General features: G+C 43.7%; 1 protein-coding gene across 5 annotated transcripts in view; it reads right to left on the reverse strand.

The window, feature by feature from the left end:
- The window catches only part of plekha6 (pleckstrin homology domain containing, family A member 6), a 153,222-nt gene that overhangs the window by 102,432 nt on the left and 27,949 nt on the right, over positions 1 to 22,841 (reverse strand). For all 5 annotated transcript variants that reach the window (XM_072665527.1, XM_072665526.1, XM_072665531.1 and 2 more), the window contains 2 exons: positions 14,851 to 15,023; positions 13,949 to 14,034 (listed from right to left, as the gene is read on the reverse strand). In XM_072665527.1, the coding sequence (XP_072521628.1) occupies positions 13,949 to 14,034; positions 14,851 to 14,853 (89 nt within the window). In that variant the 5' untranslated portion in view covers positions 14,854 to 15,023. Of the gene's footprint in view, positions 1 to 13,948; positions 14,035 to 14,850; positions 15,024 to 22,841 lie in introns of those variants that run through there.

A 22,841-nucleotide genomic window follows, 5' to 3' on the forward strand; every position in this document is an offset into this window, starting at 1 on the left:
TCCACTGTCTAATCCTAACCCTAACCTTCTGTCCACTGTCTAATCCTAACCCTAACTTTCTGTCCACTGTCCAATCCTAACCCTAACTTTCTGTCCACTGTCCAATCCTAACCTTCTGTCCACTGTCTAATCCTAACCTTAACCTTCTGTCCACTGTCTAATCCTAACCCTAACTTTCTGTCCACTGTCTAATCCTAACCCTAATCTTCTGTCCTCTGCCTAACCCTAACCCTAACCTTCTGTCCACTGTCTAATCCTAACCCTAACCTTCTGTCCACTGTCTAATCCTAATCCTAACCTTCTGTCCACTGTCTAATCCTAACCCTAACCTTCTGTCCACTGCCTAACCCTAACCTTCTGTCCACTGTCTAATCCTAACCCTAATCTTCTGTCCTCTGCCTAACCCTAACCCTAACCTTCTGTCCACTGTCTAATCCTAACCCTAATCTTCTGTCCTCTGCCTAACCCTAACCCTAACCTTCTGTCCACTGTCTAATCCTAACCCTAACCTTCTGTCCACTGTCTAATCCTAATCCTAACCTTCTGTCCACTGTCTAATCCTAACCCTAACCTTCTGTCCACTGCCTAACCCTAACCCTAACCTTCTGTCCACTGTCTAATCCTAACCCTAATCTTCTGTCCTCTGCCTAACCCTAACCCTAACCTTCTGTCCACTGTCTAATCCTAACCCTAACCTTCTGTCCACTGTCTAATCCTAATCCTAACCTTCTGTTCACTGTCTAATCCTAACCCTAACCTTCTGTCCACTGCCTAATCCTAACCCTAACTTTCTGTCCACTGTCTAATCCTAACCCTAACTTTCTGTCCACTGTCTAATCCTAACCCTAACTTTCTGTCTACTGGTTTCTAGGTGATTGCTATGGTGTTGTTAGATGGTTAAAAAGAAGTTGCTGAGTGGTTGGAAGTCTGCTGGGAGGCCTAACCCCGACTTTAATCTCAGTGATCAAAAAAAAAGACTTTCACCCTTCAGTTTCGAAAAATGAAGCTTGTAGCTTTTCCAAAACAGCACTTTTCCACCAACTCTGGACCCTTCTGTAGGTCCGAGACTGGGGGCCAGTCCTGTCGGGACATTTCTATCCAGAAAACGTCCGAAAACAAACACGTAGGTTACTGGTGTGAAACCTGTGGGGAATAGTTATTTATTACAGTCAGGCGCACAGCAGCCCTAAGCAGCGCTTGGGGTCAAACTCCTCACAGACCCACCGCTCCCTCTCTCTCTGCTCTCACCGGCCAATTAAAACATTCCAGCACAACAGCCTTTGTTTTCACTGTGGCCCATTAACTTGTAATTTACCACTAATCTGTAAACGTCTCGCTCCTGCTGGGCTCCTAAAAGGGTGGAAAACAGCACCTGAGGTTTCTGCTCACCCTGTCCTGTCTGAGGTCTGCACTGGACTTCTTCAGAGGGAAGGACGAAACCAGAGCGGTGCAGAGCCGGTACAATGAGTTTAGCACACAGTACGCAGGCGGGATTCTCTGTGCCCCAGGTCAGACAGTTGGATCGTATTATTACCAGACCAAACCCGAATCTTATTTTGGGAACCTGTGGCATGCAAGAATTCCTCTGCACCAGTACCAGTTCATCCAAGTCACAGTATTCTCACAGGGGTAGTAAAAAGAGTTTCCTGCTTTTGCTGGGTAGGTGCATTGCTGTGAGGATTTGTTTGCATTCAGTGACAAGAGATAGAATGATAGTGAAGTCAGAATAATGGATGATCACCACCTCACCTCATCATCCCCAACTAATCCCAAAAGTACTGGATGGAGCTCCACCACCATCATTCTAGAGAACACAGTTCTTCCACTGCTCCACAGCCCAATGCTGGGGGGCTTTATACCCCTTTAGCCCACGACTGGCATTAGACAGCATCATCTGCTCCAGAGAGTCCTATTCTATTGGCAGTACAAGCTGTGTTTCCTAGCTGAGAAAATGCAGAATGTTTGGGCAGCCTGAATGGTCCTCATTCCCAGGCAGTTGCTAGGCCCTCGCTACGTGGTCTAGGCAGTGCTAGGGTGACACTGTTTTTCTAGATGGTTGCTATGCTATTCCTGTGTGTTGGCTTAGTGGTTGCTAGGGTCTTACTGTTGCTATTGTTTTGCAAGGTGCATTATAATCCTAATAACAACCCCCAACCAACAGTAAGTTATTTATTATCTGATTTTTTAATGGCTGCAAATATTCTATTAATGTTTACAAAATATGCATATCTATCAATACGGCTACATCAAAAATCAATCATTTTATTTATGTATTTATTCTGCAACTGATCGTAGAACTTTGTTCTACGTTTTTGTTCTAATATTTCAAATTAAACATGCAACCTCAAAACTACTGACCACAGAGAAGGAGAGTGAGTGACCCGCAAGACGCAAGGAGCTGAGGATTTGAGGGAAGGCAGGAGGGGTGGGGAGGGATCCTAAAGTGGAACAGGTAGCAGCAGGTTCCAGGAAGGGAAGGAATGCGGGTTATTTGGGGAGGCTTCACAGCACGGCTCCTGGCTGGACCAGGCCGGCATGGCGAGCAGTGTTAAACCCTTTATCTTATCAACAACAGGGCTGCTAATTCTGGCCTCCCAGGAGAAGCGAGAGACCACACTGTGGCAGCGATAACCAGCCGAGAGCTTAAGTAGGCAGTGAGGTGTTGACCGAGCCGTATGAGAGCCCTTTGTTTCTTTGGATTTCTTTTAGCTCCACTCATAAAATAGCCTCTTCTGTAGGTTAGCGTTCAGATTAAGTCACAGTCTCAGTCTCAGGTTGCTGAGCAACACTGATGTATGACTAAGGCTGGAAGTTCACAGCAAAACTTCCCTTCCCTCACACACTTTGTGCTGCTCTGTGTAACATCGTCACTGCAATTCAGCCTTCAGACTTTCTGAATCGACATTCCATGGAACAGAAACTTGGGATTTTGGTCTCTTGGAATATTTGCTAAGGGTGGAACACCCTCCTAAAATCCCTCAGTGATCAAACTAGGCATCTGTGGTGATCTGAGGGGGAGGGGCATATCCTGTGCACCACCCACCTCTAATGACTGGGCTCTCCTTCACTCCTCCAGAAGACCACCTCTGCCGGTGTGTGCAAATGCACACACACAGCTTGTCTGGTCTCTGTAGAGAAGAAGTACTGCCAATAGAATAGGACTCTTTGGAGCAGATGAACATGATGACCCTATTGGCTCCATGCTGCCTAATAATGCCAGGTGTGGACTAGAGGGGTATAAATTGCATAATTGACCAATAAGCAGTTTTACAGCCAGGTGCAGCCTGTTTTGAGGCAAAATAACAAAAACAACTGTGGCACTGTCCACATACTTATGCACCTGACTGTATAATAAGCATAATATATAATGTGAATTATTAACATTACTGTATTCATCTTACTGTTAGTTACTGCCAAGAAATGAGGTTTCTACCTGTGCAGGTTTCATCAAGCAAATCCAGCCTAAGAAATACAGTTGGTGACTTTAAAAAGTAGTTCACCGTCTCAGGTTACTTAGCAACTGAACAGTGAGGAAGGTATGGAGTTAGTCTCTTCATTATGCAACATATTACACAAGTTCAGAGTCTATCCTACACACATATCCTTGCTCCATAATGATGCATTTAGAATACGCTCCAAATCCCTCCGGCCTAAAACACCGATTTCACCTGACTCATGAAAGTGTGGTCAGTGTTTAATCTAGCTGCAGTGCAGCGCAATGAGGTACGCTTGCCTTCCCGCTGTCAACAAAGTGCTCACACCTCCATAAAGCCAGAGTAATTCCTAGGAAGACAAACATTGACACCCTGTGGCCATTTAACAGGAAATGTAGCACAGCCAGTATTGACACAGGCCAGACACACCAACCATGCAAACGAGACACAATCTAAAAAAGAACACGTCCTCATTATCTAGCACCTTCTGTTCTAGGCTGCTGTCAGGGGCCGGGACGGGGGCCTGGACGGGGGCCTGGACGGTTAGCAGATGTTCAGACTGATGACTGAAGTGACAGCCCATGAAAGACCCTGACCAATGGCCTGTTCAGGCGCAGCGAGGTTGGAGATGAGCGCATGGTGACAGTGTTTGGGTTTTGTGGTGGTGTTTTTGTGTGTGGCTGTGGTGTCTGTGAGCTTGTGTGCACACACTTGTGGTTTGTTGCCTGTGTGGCGTGTGTGTTTTTACGCAGCATGTCAACACCCGCCCGCTCCCCTGATGACATCCGCCATACTGAGACAAAGGTGTGATTCTGTCTGTGGGACGTCTCATCAGACAGGTATTTAGCTGGAGCTCTGAACCTCTTCATGCCTGAGGCTGTATATCTAACACGTCCAGACAAGCCGCACGCTCCTCCAACTGCACAACACAACCAGGCCGTGTTTATACACTGATATAGGGGTGTGTATATATATATATATATATATATATATATATATATATATATATATATATATATATATACATGGCAAAATATTTATTATTATTATTATTATTATTATTATCGTTAATGTATCTTACAGACAGCAATTTTATTATAATATTATTATTATTACTCTTATTGTTGTTATTATAATTATTATTAGTAGTGGTAGCAGTAGTAGTAATAGTAATAGTAGTGGTAGTATTACTACTACTGCATTTCAGAGAACTGAAATCTCTTGCTCATGGGCTCCCCCTACAGTTGGGGAATGTAATTCAGGGCCAACGTGTTTACATCACCATGTCTTTACCGCGATGTTGTTGTGTAACGCATGAGTGTAATGCATGCTGGGAACTGGATATGGAAATGGAAAAATGGAAATATGGATAGGAAATGGATAAATACACTGAAAAGATCCAAAATTGTGAATTCTGCCAAAATGATGGGATATAATGCGATGCTGCACAACAGATCATTACATAACATGACAAATAATCTCTACTGGCCACATCTGCTCCATACAGCTGATCAGCACGCAATAACGCACCCCTCACTCGTCTAATAACTCGAATAACTTTCAATGGATGCTTTTTTATTTTATTTAACTTTACATAACTTAATAAAAAAGGTTCCAAGGTTTTACATCCAAACCAAGAACTGATCAGGAACCTTTGCTTAAAAAGAGAGTACAGTGATAATAAAGCAAAACTGGTCTCAGATCAGTCTATAAAAGCACACATCTTCTGCTGGCCTGGGACGTCCCTGAACCCGCTAAGCTCTTGAGCCGGCCAGACGCACGCAACGACTTCGGGCCAAACTCCTTCCTGCCGAACGTAATTACTCCAAACCGTGTAGCTGTACCAGCACAAACCCGGCTCCTAATGACTCATACACTCTGCATAGCGGATCCCTCTCCTGGACACCTGCCAAAATCACCAAAGTGTTTCACAGCAAGGCTAAAGAGGGGAATGCGTCTCACTGAGTTAAAGCTGAAGAGTCTCTGAAACAAAGAAGTCATATCACAGAACAGAACCCAGTCCATCGGTCAGATCTTGTCCTTTTCTCAAATATCTCATCACCCCACCCACCAGACAAGCCCCAGCTTCTCTCTCCCTCTTTTATTAGCCATCCCGGAGACGTTCAGAGCAGGTCAGGGGCCTGGGCTGGAGGAGGGGAACAGACTGAACGAGCGAAGTCTGTAATTTGCTCTGGGTGTGGGGGAGCTGGACTTAGCTATGGCCAATAAACAGGCGGTATGATGCTCTTAATTGCAATGGTGTCAGATGGTAATGAGTGCAGTGAATAACATCCCAGCTGGCCAACAATGTCCATAGGGTGGCCTTTTGGGTGACCAATGTCAGGGCAATGTCTTCTGCCAACGTCAATTTTGCCAGGCAGCCAACTCGCTCTGAGGAAAGCACCAGGTCTCCGGCTCCAGTGCCAGCTAACACTGCTTTAAGAGCGATTTGGGAAAGAGAGAGCGCCATCATCCCACTTGCAGATAGCACGGCCGATTGTGCTCTCTCTGACTCAGGCTACTGAGTCAGTGGTATGGCTCCTACCTATAGTGGCACATTAGGCTGTTAGGCTGTTACTCTGAGCCCAGTCTGAATATTGACAACAGCTGATGTTCATATTTGCTTGGATTTAAGTTGTGATGTTAAATAACCAAAATTTAACATCTTACAAATGTCAGATGCCAACGTCTGTCTAATTTTGGAACTAATATTGTTTTCTAACGAAAATGTACGTTTGATTTCCAACCAAAATAAGCTGGGTTTTGAATTTTTCCTCAAATAAAATTCAGCATCCAATGGCAACCAGTACCTGCTGGGACTATCCAGGCTCTCTATTTTGGCCTACAGTGTTAAAAGGGAAATATTCTTGAGGCCCTTTTGGGGGTAAAAGTAATAATCAATAAAATAATAAATCATAAATTAATTGTAAAAAGGGATTCCTCCCTTAATTCAGATGGGTTCTTTGAGAAACCAGAGTTCATACTGAGCGATCACAAAAGTTCTTACAGGCACAGAACAATAAGAAACGTTTGAGTTCTTGGAGAAGCCCATAGGTTAGAGGTTCTTCAAGGAACAGCTCTATTTTTACAGGCTACATTGTTATTTCCCTCATTCATATTCATTCTTATTCAACTCTGCGACTCTTCCTCGAAGCACTTTTTTTTAAACACACTAAGCAAACCCCCCTCAGGTGGTGTAAATAATCTACCCGTCTTCTGCCTCCACTCTGACTCTGGAGTTTAATTAATGGCTTCTAATCCTCTTGGAAAGGCGTAATAAAGGCCACGAGGAGTCTAATGAGGTGCTGTTTTGGTGCAATGCAGAAAGTGACTAAGCGTAAAAGACAGACACTGTCCTCTGTCTACGGTTCTGGCTCTGGCTCTTAAAACCAGAGAGCCAGGCAATGCAAAAGTAACTGCACAAGCATCCACAGAAGGAGGGGATAAATTACTCCCTTTCAGTCAAAGGCTTTTTGAGGAGGAGGGCCCCTATGACAGCGCTCTACCACACTCACAAACACAGACACACACATGAAAAAGCCCCTCAGTCACCGAGGACAAGCAGGGTATTCTTCGCTCTTCAGGACGTCAGTCACTGCCAAGCTCTGGGTCTACCTCGCCCAACCTGCGAGCCGGTGCCAAGTCGGGTCATCCGGCTGGAGCTGAGGCTATTCACCACTCGCCAGTCACTCCTTAGGGGGTCTAGCCATGTCCACAGGGTGGCCAGTGTCAGGACCATCCAATTGGTTCCTTTCTCTTCCCAAATCAGCTGAGAAATGTTGGGTGTCCAAAGTTAGCTTTTTTTTTTTTTTAGCTCTGGTGCTACAGGGCTACTGGAAGCTTATATCCCACCAATTAGCAGGCCACATTGGCATTTATAGAGCAATATATATAAGCAAGGCTATATTAGAGGCAATGCTGTGATGCTGCATGAAGCTTCCTGGTGGAAAATAGGTGTTCGATATATGATATATGTCAGCCACAGCTACTGTTTTAGTGATTATTTTAACCTTTTAGGGACGAACATCCCCCAGGTGACCCATTCATGACATATTGTGTTCAAACCTAATTAACTTTACAACCATTTATGATATCAAGACACTTTACATTCCACAATATAGTAGAGAAGCTCTTAACATAATGTCATATGTAGCTAAATGTTTGTCTCTTTTGAATCCCAAGCCTGATCTACACTGCATCACCATTCTCCTACTCATTCAAAACCAATAACTGCTCATGTCTGAGCTATTTTTCACAAACTCAATCTCATGACTGGACATACGTAAGCTAATTACGGCCATGTTGGCATCAAATCCCATCCCCTTCTTCGCCCAAATGCAGCTTTTTTTCTCCTTAAATCCACGACATAGCAAGAGGAGAGAAGACAGGATCACTATCCAGTAAGACTCTGGAATAATTACAGTGTTTTTATTACAGTGTTAAAACAGTGTTATTATATGCAGTTTCTTTAAGCTGTCACCGACACCGTAAACCAGCCACCAGTAAACCAGCCTGTAATCTGCACCTGAGCATTTCTCACCCCCTTACCCCTAGTAAGAGCATGTACCCATACTATGGCCTTGCTTAAGAGCCCAACAGTGGCTGCTTAGCTAACCCAGGTATCAAAACCCACAACCCTGTGATCAATAACCAACTACTGAGCCTGTACACGTGCATTTATGGACAAGCTGAGAGAAACAGAACCATGACTGAAAGGTAGAGAAGCATGTGGACTGAGGCCGTAGAGTAGCTAGGGTTGGGTTATCCTGCCCACTTCACCACCACCAGAGTTACCAGCATAGTTCTTGCCATGCAGTTTCCGGGGTGCTGAGCCCGGAGTAGCAACGTTAGCGGCGCTACTCTCCCTTTTACAGTCAGTGGAGCTTCACCATGATTCTGAAGCTGCTGTTTCGAGGTAAAATGCTATGATAAAAAGCTGCTTTCATAAACAAAATAACTTCTGACGTACAATAAACGCATGACCCTCGCGGTAACAGCAATGCCAGTAGGATCACGTACCACTATGCTATTAAAAGCTTTCCCTGGTTGAGGGTTAGAATGTGGCTATACAGGGATTAGGCATTATGGCATTAGACTTTACAAGCTCTGCAATGCACGTGGTTTAACTTAGCTTTCTAACCAACGTGCCACTCATATAGCAACTGTAGGTTTGTTCCAATAAATGTGGAAGTCTTTGATTTGTGGCATTTTACTAATCCGCATTCACCCTCTCTCACCCTCCTTCTCTCCCTCTGTGCGGTTGATGGCCACCTGCCCATCACAAATTAGCATCCTCGTGTTTCCCCTACAAACTAAATATAACAGAAATCAGCAGGCCTGAAATTCACACCACGACCACATGCTCCACTATCTGACACTGAGCTCCTGCTTTGGAGGGCTGTAAAATTAAGCTTATGAGCCTAAAGATGCCCATTTAAATTCTGAAGCACTCCACTGGCTTATGCTAATTACATGTTAAAACCACGTTGCTGGGATGAGCTTGGTGTTCAGGAACTACATGGACCAGCACAGTCTGCCAGTGTCTAAATCTGTTTTTATACACACACACACACACACACACACACACACACACTTCCTTCCCAGAACAACAACATGCTCAGCAATGCTCAGAGCAAGGCAAGAAACACCTAATAAAGACATTCAGCTACTGTAAGTTGCACCCATTGCTGACACAGATGTGTACTGCCAATAGAATAGGACTAAAATAAGCATCATGAACCTATTGTCACCATGCAGAATAACAAGGGTGGGGTCGAGGGGTCCATCCAGTACTTTTGGGTTGAATTGGGGGTGATGAGGTAGGGGGGGTGATCATTACTCAACATCTGACCTCACTAACACTCTTGTCGCTGAATGCAATCAAAAATCCTCACAGCAATGCTCCTCCAAAATCTAGTAGAAAGTCTTCTTCTCCGGACAGTTTAACCCAAACTCTAAACCTAACCTTAACCGTAACCCTAACCTTAACCCTAACCTTAACTCTTACCTTAACCCTAACCCTAATCTTAAACCTAACCTTAACCCTAACCCTAACCCTAATCTTAAACCTAACCTTAGCCCTAAACCTAACCTTAACCCTAAACCTAATTTTAACCCTAACCTTAACTCTTATCTTAACCCTAACCCTAATTTTAAACCTAACCTTAACCCTAACCCTAATTTTAACCCTAACCCTAATCTTAACCCTAACCTTAGCCCTAAACCTAACCTTAACCCTAACCCTAATCTTAACCCTAACTTTAGCCCTAAACCTAACCTTAACCCTAACCCTAATCTTAACCTTAACCCTAATCTTAACCCTAACCTTAACCCTTACCTTAACCCTAACCCTAACATTAACCCTAATCTTAACCTTAACCTTAACCCCAATCTTAACCCTAACCTTAATCTTAACCCTAACCTTAACCCTTACCTTAACCCTAACATTAACCCTAACCCTAACCTTAACCTTAACCCCAATCTTAACCCTAACCCTAATCTTAACCCTAACCTTAACCTTAACCCTAACCCTTACCTTAACCCTAACATTAACCCTAACCCTAACCCTAACCTTAACCTTAACCCCAATCTTAACCCTAACCCTAATCTTAACCCTAACCTTAACCCTAAACCTAACCTTAACCCTAATGCTTACCTTAACCCTAATCTTAACCCTAACTTTAACCCTTACCTTAACCCTAACTTTAACCCTAACCCAAACCCTAACTCAAAGCCTAAACCTAACCTTAACAAACAATGAATGAGCAGGTGTCCCAATACTTCTGTCCATATAGTGCAGATGTGAAACTATAAAACCTGGAAATAAGGTGGAAGGAAATGAGACGCGGTTCAGGAATGGGGAATAATGTCTATAATTGTAGAGTCTGATGGCAAGAAGGCCTCGTCATCCAGGTTTGTGCTCAAGCACACCTGGATAGCTGTATGATGTCAGATAACATCTGTTGACAGATGTGCTGATGTCTACATTTGCATGACTCGGCTAAGACAACTGTGTAGGCCAGGGGTTCCAAAGCTTAGTCTAAAAATAAAGGAGCCAAAAGTAGCTATTTGGAGTGATGCCAAAGATAAAGAACCACTTTCTGGAACCCTAAAGAAGTTATGGTCGAGAAGAGTGAGAAGAGTGAGAAGAGTGACAGAAGACCCACCCGTAGTCTGTATCAAGGTTCTAGCTAGAAAGGTCATGAAGTAGGCCAAGCTGCATCTGGTAACAAAGCAACCTGATGCTCCCAGCAAAGCAAATCGTTTTTCAAAACCATCAATAACCTGAACCTTAATCTTAACCCCAACATCTTCAGACTAATATTCATTTTTAGTTTCCATATTTTGTAAATTTAGTGCATATATTGCATATATATTTTATTCTTTCATATTTTAGTTACCCTGGGGTCCAAGTGGGGTCCATGACATATAGCCACATGGTCCCTAACACTTTTGGCTCCATATAGAATTCATAAATGGATGGGAGGAAGACAGAAGAGCCTCAGAACCCAAGAACAACCCTAAACCTAACCCTAACCTTAACCCTAAGACTAACCCTAACCCTAACCTAAACCCTAATCCTAACCCTAATCTTAATCTTAACCCTAATCATAACCCTAACTCTAACCCTAACCCTAATCTTAACCTTAACCCTGATCATAACCCTAACCCTAACCCTAACCTAAACCCTAACCCTAACTCTAACCCTAACCCTAATCTTAACCTTAACCCTGATCATAACTCTAACTCTAACCCTGACCTTAACCTTAACCCTAACCCTAACCCTAACTCTAACCCTAATTCTAATCTTAACCTTAACCTAAATCCTAATCCTAACCCTAACCCTAACCCAAACCCTAAACCTAACCCTAACCCTAACCCTAACCCTAACCCTAACCCTAACCCTAACTCTAATCCTAATCCTAATCTTTCAGTCCAGAACCCTTTCAGAAGCTGTTTTTCTAAGAGTGTAGACTATCCCTGCTCTGCACATTTTGGTGCTTTTTTTAAAAGTGCGGTCCATGCTGAATAGACAGGGGGTCGCAGGATGCACCTGATGATCCCAGCAAAACCCGATCATAATTCTGTAAATCTCTCACAGCTTAAAAGAAGAGAAAGAAAGCTGTGGCTGCCTCGGTTTACCTTTGAGGAAAGATTAACCTTTGAGTTTTGTGAAGAAGACCAACCAACCCTGACCTGATTGGCTAAAGGCAGCGCAGCATCCAGACTCATTTGCAAAGTAAATCTGCTGAACTTTCACTTCACACAAAGATGCAGATTTGTCGGTGCAGCGACCAGCATGAAACCCAGGGGTCAGTGAGACATCTCCACTGAAATGAAGTAAAGAAATGAATAGAGGCTGAGCTCAGAAATACTCCAGGACTAGAGGGTGCACTGAGGTGTACGCTCTCAGTCATCCAAGGAGGCAGAACAAGAGACTTCAGTCCTCAAGCAGAAGCACTTTCTTTGGATCTTCAGTGGTTCCCAGGTCCACTCTAGTGGAGGTTCTGAACCATTTGAACTAGGGGTGGGAGGGCAACCTGGGGCCAGTGACTATGTTAGAGGGGCCAATTATGTTTTACTGTAATGTTAAATTGAATGTTTAATTTAATTCAGCCCCAAGTGGTCCAGCCACTACGATCAGAGGATCGCTGGTTCGAATCCCAGTCATGCTGCTAGTCATCAGCAGCCGAGGACCACAGGTTGGATAATTGGTGGTCCATTATATATATAAATATATATAAATCAACATTATATTTATACTGTATTATATTCTGTATTTTAACTCCCCGACTCATCCCAAAAGTACCGGATGAAGCACCACCATCCATCATTGCAAAGAACACAGCTCTTCCACTGCTCCACAGCTTCTCAATGCTGGGGGGCTTTACACCCCCTAGAGATCTCTGCTCCAGAGAGTCCTATTCTATTGGCAGTACCTCTCTACAGGGACTAGACAAAAATGAAGCTGCACATCTCCTCCTCATATTAAAAGCTTTTGGCTGTTTGCCATCATGCTTTCATGTGATTAAACTAAGTTGGAGTTTCCAAATCTGGGTTAACAGTCAAAGAAACGAGTTAACTGGAACTGAGTCAAGAACCCTGTGAGAGCTGAACTCATGATGCTGCGTGAGGCAGATCACAGGTGTGCAGAGGAAAGCAACAATTAAAACTGTACAGGGCTTAGAGTTGAAAACCCCAGATCTTACCAGAAAGGTAAGAAGGTAAGGTAGAGGACCAGAGAGGGACCATTTATTAAGTGATGCCACTTTCGGTAAAGAACCGTTCAGTGAATGTTTCATGGAAGAACACAACTGACATCACTGAACAGAAGGGTTCTTCAGGCAGCCAAAGTGGTTCTTCTTTAAAGAACCCAAATGTATAATTGAATGCACTTCTTGAACAACACATAAAACTCAAGGTCCTCAAAAAAAGGGTCCACAGAAGACCAACCTTTCAGTGAATGCACTAAAGGTTCCTCAAGCAACAAAGAGAGTTCTTCTGTGAAGAACACACCTGCTTAACTGGAAGCTTCTTTAAAGAACACAACTGAACTGAAACTGAAACCAACCCTTTTTTGGCACTTTTAGTTTGAAGTGTTCTTCAGAAAGTGACTAAAAAAACTAAAAGTGCCAAAAAAAAAAGATTCTTCAAAAATGAACCTAACTGTAAAATCGTCACTTTCAGAAGAACACTTCACACTAAAAGCGCCAAAAAGGCTCATTTGAGGTGACACTATAGAAAAACCACAAGAAGAACCACCTTTCACTGAATGCTCCTTTGAAGAACACAACTTCTTTGAGGTTGCAGAATAAAAAAGGTTCTTCAATCAACAGAAAAGTGATTCTTCTTTGAAGAACCCAACTGTGTCATCAAAGCATTCTTTCAGGTGATGCCACAAAAGACACACCTTTCAGTGAATGCTTTTTTTTTTGTGAGAAACACAACTGCACAACTGGACGCTTCTATAAAGAACACAACTGTTTAGGTGTTCTTCAAACTTGCATCCAATTACACTGAGTTAAAGAGTTTGGTAGGAAACTGAAAGTGGTTCTTCTTTGAAGAACCCAACTGTGCCCAACTGTGTACCTGGATGCAAGTTTTAAAGAACACCTAAAAACGAAGGTATCAAAAAAAAAAAGGTCATTTGAGGTGATGCAGCAGAAGACCCACCTTTCAATGACTGCTTCTTTGAACACAACTGATATCCCTAAACTCTAAGGTTCCCTATAGAAACCGGTTCTTCTACTGCACTGCTCTAAGAACCCTTTCCGCTGCTCCATTAGGAAACACAACCCGGGTGGTATGGATCCACACAACCAACCACACTCAAACACACTCCCAGGTCCATTGATTCTCTGGGATATGTGCTTCAGCTGGCAGCAGAGAAACAAGACCAGCAAACGTCCCGTGAATATGACTGGAAAAGAGAGTTCTCTAATAAAAAGAAACAGGGGAAAACCTTGGCCCTCACCTCCGGAAGCCGGCGAAAGAGCTAAAGAAACAGCGCCTACCTTTCCGAGAGTCTTCTCTGTGTCCGTGCGATGTGCTTTCTTCTCTGCCTCCTTCCCTTCCTGTATGAGAGTGTGGTGTGGCTTGACTGAAGGGGGTGGGGGAATTGAGGAGAGAGAGAGAGAGAGAGAGAGAGAGAGAGAATAAGAAAGCAAAAAGGGAGAGAGAGAGAGAGAGAGAGAGAGAGAGAAAGAGAGTGGGTGAGCAAGCAGAAGAATCGAGAGCTGCAGGGCAGAGGAGAAGAAACATGAAACCACCGGTGGCCCTCAAACAATCATTCCCCCTCTCCCTCGCTCTCCTCCCTCACTTTTCCCTCTCTTTTCTTCAACTAGAATCCTCCCAGGCTTCAGGAGTGGGGTGGTGGTGGTGGTGGTGGTGGGTGTGGAGGGGGGACAGGACTTTTCTTTTCTCAGCCCAGATTCAGAGAGAGGGGGGAAACCAAGGAGATGTGTGGAATGAGAAACACACAGCCACAAGGTCTGTGAGTAAAATATTACTTGAAGATGGCTTCCTTTTTTAAAGCCGGCTGAAAATTACAAGCAGCTTTTCATTATCCCAGCCTTGACTTCTTCCAAAGTAAGCAGGACCAGTAACTGTGCCAACATTGGTTAATACAGAGAGAAGGCCTGAAGGCAGGTGTACGGAGGAAGGAGCCTGAACGCTGGGAAAGTGTTGCGTATGCTCTGTCAGTAGGTGACAGTTATGGCATGTATTTTCTCAATCTTCTAGATTCCTTCCATCCATGGTCATTTACATGCCTGGACATGCACTCACATGGGCACATTGTTTAAAATTCTTGTGCAATACACACACACACACACACACACACACACAGTGCGTTTTCTGTGAATGTGAGTGATATGACAAATATTAGACTGGGATGCAATTGCAAAATCAGGCCTACCATCCAAAGTTGATCCTGATCTGTACAGAAGTGTTTACAGAGGGAAAATCACACACTCAGGTCCACTCATTCATAGTCGTAGGCCGATATATGGGTCTATACGGGTATCAATGTCACGTCAACTCAGTATTTGTAGTATTTTAGCAGCATTGATGAATACAGAATGTTGTTATCTGCAATGTACAAAAACAGACAAAAATGATATTGTTATTATCTATACGTTCAAATGTTCACAAACGTATTAGCACAGCCTTGTCTAGTCCCCGTAGAGAGGTGCTACCAATAGAATAGGACTCTCTGGAGCAGATAAACCTGGATGAACATATTGGCACCATGCTGCCTAATGCCAGGTGTGGGCTAGAGGGGTATAAAGCCCCTCTATTGAGCATTGAGCTGTGGAGCAGTGGAAGAACTGTGTTCTCTGGAATGATGGTGGTGGTAGAGCTCCATCCAATACTTTTGGGATGAATTAGGGAGTTGGGGATAGGGTATTCAATCAAATCCTCACAGCAATGCTCCTCCAAAATCTAGTAGAAAGTCTTCTTCTCTGGACAGTAGAGATAGTTACCTTAACAAAAGCAGAATAATAATTGCATTTACGGTATTTAGCAGACGCTCTTATCCAGAGCGACTTACAAAGTGCTTTGCTATTTACCCAAGAAAACCTCAGCTAGTTAGAATAGACTAATAATACAAAAGATACCTCCAAGCTTTAGACATTACTAAACACAATACAATAAGGCAACCATAGAACTATTCGTCCAAGTACTCTCTGAAGAGGTGGGTCTTCAGTCTGCGTTTGAAGACAGCGAGCGACTCGGCCGTTTGGACACCCAGGGGCAGCTCGTTCCACCACTTTGGTGCCAGGACAGAAAAAAGCCTGGACGCTTGTCTTCCGCGGGTTTTGAGGGATGGTGGGTCGAGCCGAGCCGTACTTGAAGCTCGAAGGGCTCTTGGTGCGGATCGGCTTTTGAGCATTGCCATCAGATACGGAGGGGCTGGTCCGTTCTTGGCTTTGTAGGCCAGCGTCAGGGTTTTAAATCTGATGCGGGCAGCTACAGGAAGCCAGTGAAGAGAACGCAGCAGTGGAGTGACATGGCTAAATTTTGGGACATTGAAGACGACCCGTGCCGCTGCATTCTGGATGAGTTGCAGGGGCCTGATGGTGCGCAGAGGGAGACCAGCCAGAAGAGAGTTGCAGTAGTCAAGTCTTGAAGTGACGAGAGACTGAACGAGCACCTGGGTGGCCTTTCTAGAGAGGAAGGGTCGAATTCTCCGGATGTTGTACAGAAGAAATCTGCAGGACCGAGTTACGACCGAGTTAATTGGTGTCCACATACTTTTGTCTGTATAGTGTATCAGTTTACTGATCAGCTGAAAAGCTGATTGAACTCTTCTGAGCTCAGTCTAAGAGCATTTGGAGAGAAAAGCAACTGCATTTCATGAAAAGATCACCTGGCCAACTGTGAAGCATAGGGGTAGAGCTATTAGCTTTGGGGTTGTGTTGCTGCCAGTGGCACAGGTGTCAATTTTGCACAGGTGGAGGGAAGAACCAGCAAATCCTGGATGCAGATCAAACCATCTGTTAAAAGGAAGAATGTCCAGAGGACTGGGCAGATCTATCCTCCTATCTTCCTATCCGCTTCTTAATAAACAGGGTCTCAGTGGGTCCAGAGCCTACCAAGAATCACTGGGCGCCAGTCCCTTGCAGGGTACCGCACCCACAACCATTCACTTACATCTAGTGCCAGTTTAGCCTGTTTTGGGAGGCAGGAGGAAACCCGGATCACCTGAGTGAGACTCACATGGGAGAATCCACATAGTCAGTGACCAGAGTGAGGGTCGAACCCACTAAAATTCAGGTCCTGAAGCTGTGAGACTGGCATACTCCCTGCGGCGCCACCATGCCACCAGTTCAGATTCTTTGTTGTAGCCAAGGTGTTCAGAGCACCACCTGGTGTCCTTACAAATATTGAATCACTCTTGGAAAGCTGACCAACATGGCCAGGCCAGACCGTCCTAATAATAGACCACACACAGGATGAGTAGAGAGGTCTCCAGCAGTCTCCTGCAATATCACCACTGGATCTACAGGCAGATCCTACCACAGTCGATGTCAAAGTACAGCATCTAGCATCAGAAAGATGGGAGGAGTGCAAGGAGGATCAGGACATTCTGAGATATGAAGGATGGAGCTGAAAAGAAATTGGCGTCTACAACAAGAGAATGATTGAAATGGCTTATCACAGAATACCTGTGGACAGACCCGAAACAGGATGACCCAAGCATATCTCAGAACTAGAAAAGGGGGAAAATCCATTGAATGAATCTGAGCTGCTACAAAAAGTGTTGGACACACATGTACCGATCAAGGAATCATAATCTTTTTCCATTTGCTTAACAATTGTTTTTCAAATAACACTGAAATTACTCTTAACAAATCAACCCTGATGTGTGTGTGCATGTGTGTGTGTGTGTAATTACTGGAGGGCTCTGAAAAGCCTCTGTGGCTCTTTATTCCCCTGTCATCACACACACCCACAGCCCAAACCACCAGAGACTACTCAGCCCTCTCCTAGCTTCCGCTTGTGTTTAGCCTTATAGGCTCACGGAGGTCAGAGGTTAATTGTTGTCAGACCCACCCACACACACTCACCGCTACTGCAGCAATAGCCTAGACCCTCCATGCAGGCCTACAGACCGCTGCTGGCTATTGTTTATTGTTGGAATATAGGCTGACATTGAGATGCAACAGATTGAGATTCATCAGCATCAATTAATCTGCCCAATAAGTAACAGCGCAGCACAGATCTCCCATAACATTAAAACCACTGAGAGGGGAAGTGAATAGCACTGATTTTCTCATTAGAGTGGCTTCGGTCAAGGGGTGGATATATAAAGCTGCCAAAAAATGGCAGGAAAAATGGACGAATCTGAGACACTTTGACAAGAACCATGCTGTGATGTTCTAGACAATGACTGGGTCAGAACATCTCCAGAACATCAGGCAGGTCTTGTAGGGTGTTCCCTCACAATGCAGTATGCAGTGGTCAGGACCTACCAAAAGTCGGCTCATTGATAATCACGGAGGTCCCACCCACCTTACAACTTACAGGACGTAAAGGATCTGCTGCTGACTCTAGTCTTGGTACCACTTGAGTGCACTTGAGCCAAAACCGACCGGTTTGAAAGAGACTCCAGCCTACATTAATGCAGAACCTACTGATGAGTATTTTAGAACAGTTAACATGGATCAGCCAATTGATCAGTTTTTAATCAGTCTGTGTGCTTATGCTTCGGTTCTTAGAATCTGTCACTCCAGTTCGGAGATTTTGTGGCTATATTTGACGTGGCTTGTTAATTCTGGCACACAAACAGGTGCAGAGCCTTGCTCATTAATATGCATTATTACCTTTGCTCATTAACATGTTGATTTTGATTGTCTTTCACCAAGGTCATGAAAAAAAACAAAACAAAACAAAAAAAAACACAGTGATAAGCCAACGTAACTTCACGAACAGGACTTCTAACCATGCACACTTTGGGTGCAGTTTGTCAGCCCCTCGGTATCGCGCCCTCTCCCTGGGGCGATTCCGAGCCGCAGCCCATAGGCCCAAATAAGGACTTCCCCCTCATTTGTGTTCATGTGTTTGGTTCAGTGTATCGATTCATGTTTGTTTGGTTCATGTGTTTCACCTGGGTCTGGGGGTACTTAAGGAGCCTCAACTCCATAGTTCAACGCTGAGAATTGTATCATTTGGAACCTTGAGGTCAGCGTTGGCTTGGTATCCACTTTCAGTAGCAGGTCACCCTGCTAACCATGTTATCAGCGAGGCTCGCTCGCTCACTGTTAGAATTCACTGGCTATCCACGTCCCAGCAGGGCGACCCACGCTCGCAGCAGCACGCTGCCGTTTCAGGTTAGGTCGGCCCTGCTGTTTTGTCTAGCTGCTGGTTCCCCAGCTCTCCTTGTCTAGTTATTGAGCGCTGCTCTAGTGCCTGCTCAGCTCCCAACTCCTCCCAGTCCCAGGTTTGTTATGTTCGCCCTTTGTGTCGTCACGTTTCGGTTTCGTTCATGTTTTTGCCCTTTCATTGCTGCTCATGTTTTTCGTTTGTTTTTTTGTTTTTTTAAATAAACCCTCTTGCTTGGATCTCTATCTCTGCAAGTGTTTATCCCTCTGTGTCTGGCCTAGCACGCCATGATACAGTGCTGCGAATACTGCTGAGTTTTAGGAATTGGACCCACCTCTTAGCGTATTGCTATTATGCTATATGTTTGTGGACACTTCTTCTAATGAATACATTCAGCTCCTTTAAGTTGCAGAAGATGGATGGAAGGGAGCTTTATTTGTGTCGGTGTCTCAGAGGCTCCTGGCTGAACCTGTTACTGCCGTTAGACAGTGGCAGTGGAGTTGCAATCTTAAGATTACACTTACACACATTTGACAGTTGGGAAATTGTCCAAAATCAACAAATGCTAAAGTTAAAGTATTTCGTTTTAGCCTAAAATCAAACCAGTGATACTAACTCAGTTTTTACCAGTAGAAGCTCTCATTTCAGGATCAGATATGAAATGTTTATTAGTAATAATATCAGATGAACAGATTAATGTAATGTAATTTGGACTAGTCATATGTTACCATTGATGTATATGGAATATCACTCTCTCCCATCTCTAATTACATGTTTACTAGTAAAAACTCCAGTTACAGATATCTCCACTGTAATTCCTACTACTAAAAACTCTAGTTTTAGATTTAATAATATTATTACTAGTCAAAACTTAAATTGTAGATATATAAAATGATATATTATAGAGATTAAAAACTGAACATTTATGACAAGTAGTTTATCTTAAAATCACACCAGCCCAATGTCCTAATCTGGTTTTTCTAGTCAAAATATGAAATACTGAAATGTTTACTACTATTAATATCAGCTGTACAGAGTAACCTATTCTGATTAGTTAAATTACCAGAATGACATTTACTTATTGTATGTATTTTTGATGTCATTTGTTACAATTGATTTACATTTTTACTTTCTCTTATGTTTTGGCTAGCTGTAATGTGCTTTTAGGATATAATAGCATTTATTATAAAGTTGATATATATTTATATATATTAACTTTGCAATGTGTGTATATATATATATATATATATATATATATATATATTATGTATGTAATGTATGTATGTATGTATAGACATGTGCAAAAATGAAAGTGGTCATAATACTACTACTACTAATAATAATAATAATAATAACAATAATAAGTGATATATGTACAGTGAAAAGTCCTGTGTATGATGTGATGTTTGTGACGTGTACATTTTTACTAGTAAGAGTTACAGTGGAGATATCTGTAACTGGAGTTTTTACTAGTACATTTTTGTATTATAGATAAGAGAGTAAAATTCCATGTAAATCAATGGTAACATATGACTAGTCATAATTACATTAACGATATGTCATCCTGGTCATATGACTAGTCAGAATGCGTAAGTCTGCACATCTGATTATTATTATTACTTGTAAACTTTTCATAGCTGAGAAGATGAGAGAGTTTCTACTAGTAAAAACAAAAGGGATGCTGGGATTTTCCCTTTTCTTATTGGGACTGAACTCAGTACTGAACTGAGTGCTCCCCATAAAAGTAGAAGGGAGCTTCCACCGTGTTTTCACACAAACAGAAGCGAACCTGCCCGGCTGTCCTCATATTAACGGAGTCGGTGTGTTCTGACACCAAGGGAGAGCCACAGCACAGACAGCTGCATTGTTCTGCAGGTAGAGGAGAAGCGTCTAGTGGAGTCTCTGAGGAGAGGACATGCTCCTCTTTCTCGTTCTGCTACCTGACTCTGCTGGAATGACAGACTATTAAGCCACGGCACAAAAGCTTCTTTCTTCGGCCAGCCGGCGGACTGGACTGCCCTGCCACACAGCGTCCACACACAGCTACAGCTACACGGCCACGTGCCTCAGAGGAGAGCAGGAGAGAGAGAGAGAGAGAGAGAGAGAGAGAGAGAGAGAGAGAGAGAGAGAAGTTTGACAAATGTGTGGAATCAGAGTCAGGAGAAGAACATCAGGTGCAGATGTTAGAACATGGTTGGAGAGGATTATTCTGGAGGAGTCTGGAGTTTGATTTAAACCTCAGACGTTTAGTCTGGTCTGATCTGGATTGATGGTTGAAGTGAGGGGTGAAGAAGATCACCATCATGGTCAGATCCAGAGAGCTCTCTGAGGCCTTCAGAAAGAAGGGTGGAGATGCAGAGGAGTCTGTTAAAGGAAGGGGTTTAAACAGATCTCAGAACAGTTAGAGATCAGCCGCTGTTCCACTGTCAAGATGAGTAGAGAAGTCTCCAACAGTGCTAGAATCACAGCCCTCACAGTAGCAGGTAGCTCTCACCACAGCTGATGTCAAGCCTCAAAAAGCTGGGAGGAGAGGAGTGCAAGGAGGAAACCCTCACTTTACCAGGGCAAGACTAAAGGTCTGTCAGAGAACACCTACACCACGACCAGGACTTCTGGAAGAATGTGCTTTGGAGAGACGGATCTGAAGAGTCTTGTGAGAGAGAGAGAGAGAGAGAGAGAGAGAGAGAGAGAGAGAGAGAGAGAGAGAGGAGCGAGCTGCATTTGTCCACCTGTCTCGAATGGTTCCTGGCACTGCAGTAGTTGTGAGAGTAGATGAGTGTTCATGTCATGTCTCTCTCAAACTCCACCTGCTCTGGAGATACTGTATGAAGAGCAAACAGACCTGCTGAACTGTTCTCTCATTATGAACTAGGCCACGTACAGAACAGGCTGCACAACCCTTGAGCTTCACCAACCCTGAAACAGCCCTGAAACCCAGCAGCTCAAACAAACCGAGTTCTATAGGGTCACATACAGAGTCCTGCACGGTACAACCAGCTGTGAAATGCCTTGATAACTGCTCACTCATACATATGAAACAATAATATATATATAAATATATCTTAAATATATAAAAATAAAAAGGGGAAAAAATGTTCTTCTTTTTTTAAGAAATGAAACATAAAAGTGGTCATAATACTACTACTACTACTAATAATAATAATAATAATAATAATAATAATAATAAGTGATAGATGTACAGTGAAAGGTCCTGTGTATGATATGATGTTTATGTGGGGTCTTGAGGGGTGTACCAGCTATGCAGTGGTCAGTACCTACTAAATGTGCTCCAAGGAAGGGCAACTGGAGAACTGGTGACCCCCAGGGCTCACTGATGCTCATGGAGGGCCCACCTCACAACTTACAGGACTTAAAGGACCTGCGGCTAACATTACTCTTGGTATCTTCAGGGGTCTTGTGGAGTCCATGCTTGGACAGGTCAGAGCTGTTTCAGCAGCATGAAGGGGGGGTCTTAAAACAGTTCATTTGAGGTCATCCCAGGTTAGTCTCTACGGATTGAGGAGTGAACAGTCTGTTTAGAAACTGGAGGTTTTGATTACATACAAGAAAAGTCATTGTTGTTCATGGAGTAGGTCTTTTAGATCTCATCTAGAAAGCCTCTTTCCTTAATATTCAGCTGTGCGAGGCTATGGCCTCAGCAGGCTTTGTTTTAAATGAATAAAGAAAGAGATGAGAGCTTTAGTTGTGTGGGTGTGCGAAAGAACACGAACACTGGAATCTCCATGGGGCACCACTCCCCAGCTTTGATTCGACAACATCGTCTTAATAAAGCAGAAATGGCCAAAATAACAGCAGGATGGGAGCGAGAGCCCTGCCTATTACTACACACAATGACTCTTTTTCTGCAGCACGAGAAGGAAAGTGGAAGTAAACTGAATGGACTGAGCTTTATTTCCATTTAGGAAAATGATGTGCCTGGATCAAACATCAGGTTGAGCAAGCTTTCAAAAGCCAGCACTTGCTCTGCACCCTGAAAACTCGCTCCACTCTGAAAGAGTCAACACACACCGTGCCCTTCGAAAAATGTCAGCCTTTAATATTCCGGTCACACAAAGGGCT

Source organism: Salminus brasiliensis, chromosome 21, assembly GCF_030463535.1.
Source record: "Salminus brasiliensis chromosome 21, fSalBra1.hap2, whole genome shotgun sequence".
NCBI lineage: Eukaryota > Metazoa > Chordata > Actinopteri > Characiformes > Bryconidae > Salminus > Salminus brasiliensis.